The sequence below is a fragment of the Neopsephotus bourkii genome, unplaced genomic scaffold, assembly GCF_033783945.1.
Source record: "Neopsephotus bourkii isolate Nb327-2 ecotype Australia unplaced genomic scaffold, CSIRO-AGI_Nbou_v1 NB_107, whole genome shotgun sequence".
NCBI lineage: Eukaryota > Metazoa > Chordata > Aves > Psittaciformes > Psittacidae > Neopsephotus > Neopsephotus bourkii.
Genome location: NW_026900624.1, coordinates 13,512,905 through 13,519,052, shown reverse-complemented (window position 1 = coordinate 13,519,052; position 6,148 = coordinate 13,512,905). Strand labels below are relative to the sequence as shown.

The 6,148-nt window shown below is 41.0% G+C and overlaps 1 protein-coding gene across 4 annotated transcripts in view; it reads right to left on the bottom strand.

Annotated features, from left to right (window-relative positions):
* Positions 1–703: 703 nt before the first annotated feature.
* Positions 704–6,148, bottom strand: part of DDX47 (DEAD-box helicase 47) — an 82,370-nt gene continuing 76,925 nt past the window's right edge. For all 4 annotated transcript variants that reach the window (XM_061361973.1, XM_061361964.1, XM_061361983.1 and 1 more), the window contains 9 exons: positions 5,762–5,833; positions 5,134–5,252; positions 4,553–4,624; positions 4,343–4,459; positions 4,030–4,176; positions 3,535–3,672; positions 2,037–2,107; positions 1,389–1,518; positions 704–1,295 (listed from right to left, as the gene is read on the bottom strand). In XM_061361973.1, the coding sequence (XP_061217957.1) occupies positions 1,173–1,295; positions 1,389–1,518; positions 2,037–2,107; positions 3,535–3,672; positions 4,030–4,176; positions 4,343–4,459; positions 4,553–4,624; positions 5,134–5,252; positions 5,762–5,833 (989 nt within the window). In that variant the 3' untranslated portion in view covers positions 704–1,172. The remainder of the gene's footprint in view (positions 1,296–1,388; positions 1,519–2,036; positions 2,108–3,534; positions 3,673–4,029; positions 4,177–4,342; positions 4,460–4,552; positions 4,625–5,133; positions 5,253–5,761; positions 5,834–6,148) is intronic.

Here is a 6,148-nt window from a genome sequence, read left to right as displayed (position 1 = left end):
GCATTCTGACTAGAACACATGTATATTAGATTTATGTTGAAGCTATGAAATAACTTGTGCTCATCTTGACTACTGGAGTAGTTTCTGCTTTCCATTTGTGTCTAAACCAGAAACTTTTCAACACTGTTCTTCAGAGAGCAGAAAATCTAGTTTATGAGTGGTTCTAACAGACATTCAATTTTTATGTTGAGTGATCATGAAGGAGTTCCTCACCCTTCTCTGCCCACCAGCAGAAATATCCAGTGTGAAAACTCTTATTGCTAATGGAAACTAGCAGTAACCTTAAGATTTGATATGAATATCAGGTAAATTTATCCCATTCTTGCACGAATCTAATTATATGGCACTCGATTCTGCTTAAGACAGCGTTTTATTTCGTAACACAGCTCTTGAGTTGCTTTTCCACGTTAATAGCACCCCCTTGTGTTGGTTTATAAGTACTACACGAACCAGCCACAAGGAAAACCCAAGCCCTTGATTTTGCCAATCATTACAGGTTCTGCATCCAATTCCAAGCAGTGAATAGCCTAATCCTCCTGAAACAGGCTCTCACTGTGCTGGGCCACTGTTCAGCTGACACACTGAAGGTATTGATGTCACATTTGAATCACTAAGATTGCCCCAAGAAGAAAACTCTTGGCAAGACCTGATATTCAAAGTGATCAGAACCAGGTCAGTGATAAGACAAGGAAATCCAGGTAGCTTTAAAATTCAGTAAAATATATTTGGGAGTTCTACAAGTCACATGTCCTCTCAGTAAGGCAAAATCACCAGCTGTTTTGTGGAAACTCAGCTGCTTCGTTTAACTTCTCCATCTCCTGAGCCCAGATACACTCAATGAGTTTGGATAGGAAGACAGGCTGCAGCAGTGGAAAAGCTGCACTCACACTGCACCTTTTTGTGGACAAGCAGGGCCAGACTACAGCTGGTCCTACTTTTGGGTTCAGAAGCAATTGTCTGGTTTTTCTGAAAGGAAGACTGGTTCCATGGTACCATGATGGGCCAAGCTCAGTCTGTAACTACTGAAGCAGAAGAGAAGTTGTTTTCCAGGTGGACTGCCTTGTTTTATTAGTTCTGAAAGCAGATATCCTGGAGAGGGCTTGGAAGACTGCTTTTGCCAAGCTCACGCAGCCATAAAGAGAAAAATACAAGAAGGCTGTTCAAATACTGAATTAGAACGCTTTCCTTTTCTTCTTTTTCCCACCTGCCACCTTACTCCTGACACCAATAGCTTCTTCTGTGTCATCATCATTATCATTCCGAGATCGCTTCTTCTCTCCCTGCTCCCGCAGCTCCTGCAATGTAATCAAGAGATTGACCAAGAGTTCTGGCACCTGAAGAAAATCAGGCTACAACAGTAAGTAAAGGGACAAAGAGCCAGCACCCACCATTCGAGCAATTCTCTGAGCCTCAGCCACACGCTCTGTCAGCATCATAACTTCTTCTTCTTGCATAGGGAATGCTGGCAGCTTCTTGCCAATCAGGTGTTCAATGCGCTGAAACAGCTCTACATCATACCTCAGACAAGACACGAACTTGAATCAGCGCTCCCAAGAGACTTCAGCTGTCACCATCCACAGACACCAGTCCTTATGAACAGGAATTGTTCTCTTGTGCTTATGGTCTCATAAGCAAGTCTTAACTGCATCTGAATGATGCTATAGCTCAGGATGGCTTCACAGATTTATTCAGCTCATCTCTGCTCAGAAGTATTTGACAAATACTTTCTTTAGACAAACACTTCCCCATTTATCAAAAAACCTCCACTTAAGCTGCATTATACAGTACATAAATGTATAATATACAATAAAATTATAAACAGTTGGCTCTGCTCATCACATACCTGCTTCTAAAACTTAACCAGACTTTTCTCCCTCCCTACCCTGGGCTTTGAATTCTCACCTCTTTAGGTAAATAAATGCAACTGGTGCCTCAGAATGAAAGGCAGCATTTTCTCCTCACCCAGGATAAGGTCAGATGTTTTCTGCTCTTAAACACAGCTAAGAAGAATAAGTCTGCCATATTTTAACACTTACTGTGTAACAAAGGTGATAGATTTGCCTGATCTCCCAGCTCGAGCTGTTCTCCCAACACGATGAATGTAATCCTGAAAACAATTTTCCTGATCAGCAACAAGATACATGCAAATAACACAGAACAGAAGTTATAGGAAATTACCCCATGTAATTCTTAGGAAAGAACAGGAAAATAGTGAGAAAATACAGTTTGGATTAAATACTCAGGACCATGAGCAGCACTGGTATATTAGAACATACTAGCTTGTAAAGGCCTATAAGTGGTTTTAACATTTGAATTCTCTTTCTAAAGAGAACAACCACTTTCAATCATTCAAGGATGCAGAACAAAAGCTGTGATACATATGACTTTGCTAATGAACTATCACTTCCTTGGAAAGCTAACATTTCCAGTGCGCCAATGCCTGCATTTTCACTTTTGGGATCTAGTGCTCTACATAGTCTGTCTTCCAGACAAACTCTCTGGCAAGTTGATTTAAATTTGGCAAGCACAGAGGAAGGGATAACGAACAAGAGTAATTTGGAAGCATCCAATTCATTATGCATCTTCTGTGTATATGTTTCTAGGCTGTTTTCCAGGTTACATACTGCTTTATGGAAATTAAAATATTCCCTTCTCCACGCAGGATCTGTGGAGAAAGGAAGCATCACAAGAAAGGGTGAGCTCTGCAAAATGGTTAGAGACAAGATGGGGTGGGGAACACAAAAACTGTAACAAGCAGTTGAAACTGTAAAAATTTTTACAGTTGCAACATTTTTTACAGTTACAACTGTAAACCCCCCACCATTATTTTAACTTTTATCCTTTTACAATGTCAAAAGCAGCATCTTCAAAAGTACTCCCATACTTTCTCCTGTTCACAATGTGTTGTATCTTTGATCCTTATAAGGAACAATAGCAATTCCTGAACTGCATGTTAATAGGTATGCTTTTATAGGAAACCAGGCCCCAGGAAACAAAGTCACACCCTTAAGATAACACCGTATTTTCCATAGAGAGTTAATAACTCACTTTTTTCCCAGTTTGCTGTACTTTTGTGATCTGAAGGTGAAACATATTAAAGACATTTTTCTTGATCACATCCTCACTGAACATAATAGGAGAATTTTTGCCTTTTTGTTTTTTTAAACATGGTTTAAAAAATGGAAAGCCAGACCTGGATCACAGGAAGGGAGGTGACTACCTGAAACTAGTAGTATGTTAAAACTGTTTTCAAAGTCTAGAAGTCCTTTAATGTAATACAACGAAGCACATACTCCGAGCAGAAATACAAAGACATAGAACATCCCTCACTCCCCCTCTTCTAGAAGCAGTTGTATAATCCAGATGAGGCCACCCAACCAAAGTGAGATGCCAACTCAATTGCAGGGGTTGAACTCCACCTTTTAATCTACAGAACTGTGAACTTCCAGTCAGCAGAACAGAGAAAAGGTATCTTTGCTCCTTTATCTAGCTTCAAGTTGCCTCCTGGTGACCAGAAGCTCTCAGCTGGCTTACCTTAGAGTGCGTGGGAATATCAAAGTTTATCACCACATCTACATGTGGGATGTCCAGACCCCTGCTTGCAACATCAGTAGCCAGTAGAATAGAACGTGCCTTTGCCTTGAATTTGTTTAGAGAGCCCAAGCGTTTATTCTGGAAAAGATGAGGACAAAAAGGGAATGAGAGAATAATGCTCATTCTGGTTAATATGCTCTTGTTGAAACACTGGTACAGAACAGCTGAAGGAAACCACCAAAAAAAAACCCCCCACCCAAAACCACAACAAACAAACAAACAAAACAACCCCCACCCACACTCACTTCTCTGATTTCTTTTTGAACTATTACAGAACCAGTGGCAGCATTCACATTAGTTACACTTTTAAGGATCAGTCCAGTCCACTAGGTGTGAAATACCCCTTCTGCAATGTAGTTGTGCTGCAGTTTGGTGCAGCCCATTTCCCAAGTAACAGGTCTCCTGTTTACTCCATTCTGTGGCATATGTCCATACCTGACTCATCTGCCCATGGAGAGGAATGGCAGTGAACCCCAGGTTGCGGAGCAGTAGAGCAGTCCTCTGAGTATTGTTACATGTACTACAGAATATCATGAAAGAGTTTCCAGCTAGTTCATTCAAGATATAAACCAGGTAGCTGTCCTGTGAAGAAACACAGAGAAGAATGTTATGGGGTGCGGTGGGGGAAGAAAGGAAGAAAAGAGAGAACTACAGATGCCACATTAAACAATAAGCATAAGCCAGAGAGGATCAGAAAAGATACTGGACAGATGTGGGAACAGCAAGACAAGGCCAGAAGTGGCGCTACCTTGAATTTGGAAGGGATGAAAATGTAGTACTGCTGTAGTTTTTCAACCGTCTGGTATTTGGAAGAAACAGCACATTTAACAGGATTCTTCAGAGCAGCACGCTGGAGTTTTTGAACCTGGGAAGATCAATGAGAGATCTTGTCAGAAACCGGTATCATATGCTCTAGTCATATAGCCTGATGGAAGGAGAATTAAAACTCTGCTCTCACCTTCTTTGTCATAGTAGCAGAAAACAGTAGTGTCTTCCTATCCCGAGGAATCACTTTTAATATCTTATCCACCTGTAAAAATAGAAAGGAAATAGAAACACTGAATAAAACAGCAATCAAGACATAGCCTTCTCAAATATAATGATCATCCAAATGAAGAGTAATGCCTGCATGCAACTCAGACTCACAGCAGGAACAAATTTCCCGTCTGCTAAAGAAAAGGTGTAGACTGATTGCTTGTTGACAGTGTGAACTCCAGAAGTCCATTATCAGTGGAAATCTCATGCAATACTCCTGCAGGAACGTGCAGGTGGCATGTTCAACAGTAATTGCACCCATGTCAGCTGTTCCAGAAAAAACAGCAGATTTCAGAAACAAAATGCCTCCTATTGTTTTGCCAGTACTCTGCAGAACTCTGCTAAGTTCTCCTCTCACCTCAGACTTCTGTGCAAATATTAGTTCCTAGCTACAATTTGCTACTAATTTCTACTGAACAGCTCAGTGTTTACTATGTGGCTGTCTGAAGTGATTTCAAAGGGACTCATCTAGTGTTCCAAGCTCCTCTTTTAGCACATACCCACCTCTGTCTCAAAATCCATATTAAGGATCCGGTCAGCCTCATCCATCACTAGGAACTTCAGAGCTCGTAAGTTGAAGCCCTTTGTGTTCTCCAGATGATCAACCAGACGGCCAGGGGTTGCTATCAACAGAATAATGAGAGCAAGTTTAGATGAAGAGATCCAAAGAGTCATTATTGACAAATGGATTCTTTGCCCAAGAGAAGTAAACGCAGACTGCTTTGTGGGAAGGACTCCTTCACAGGAAATCTTCAGAATGTTTTGAAGACTAATGAAGTCAGACCCTCTGAAGTATGCCCTCCTTCCCTCTCTCCCCCTCAAGAAAATGCAAACCAGAAGAGACTGTAGACAAGCTATACTGAGAAGGATGAGACCAGCATTTTGAATACTTCAGGAGAATGAAGAAACAAGCCAAAGGCAGTTTAGCAGGAATGCTTTGGAATGAACTTCTAGTAGCATGGCTACTGATGTATACTTTGGAAACATGAACAAGGAATACCCAGAGCACAGGACAAAACCACATGAAGGATACACTCTCACTTCTTCAATGAAGAAAACCTTTGGTACTCTTTATTTGGACAACTACAGTTTGATAATATTCACACTTAGTAGCCCCAGCACATAAACTTACCAATTATAACATGAGGTTTCTTGGCTAAAGCCAGAGATTGAGACATGGTGTCAATTCCACCCACAATAACCGCTGCAGGATGAACAGAATACAGTGAAACATTCAGTGTAGCACCTGGCACCAGTTTCCTCTTCCTCCCTGCCACCCACAATAACTCTGTACAAATGAAAGGCCACTTATCTTTATGAGAACTCACTTTATTTTATTACACCTGACCTTCCCAGGCCTCCAAAGTCCTTACTGGCCTCAAGTATTTTAATTTCGCAGTTGAAGAGCTATAGACAGAATCTTTATCTTGCATCTTTACTCAACTGCAAAACCGGAGGAATTCTAAATATACCCACAAAGCTTTTATGTTTGTTTAGCATATGTAAGCCACCAATACAC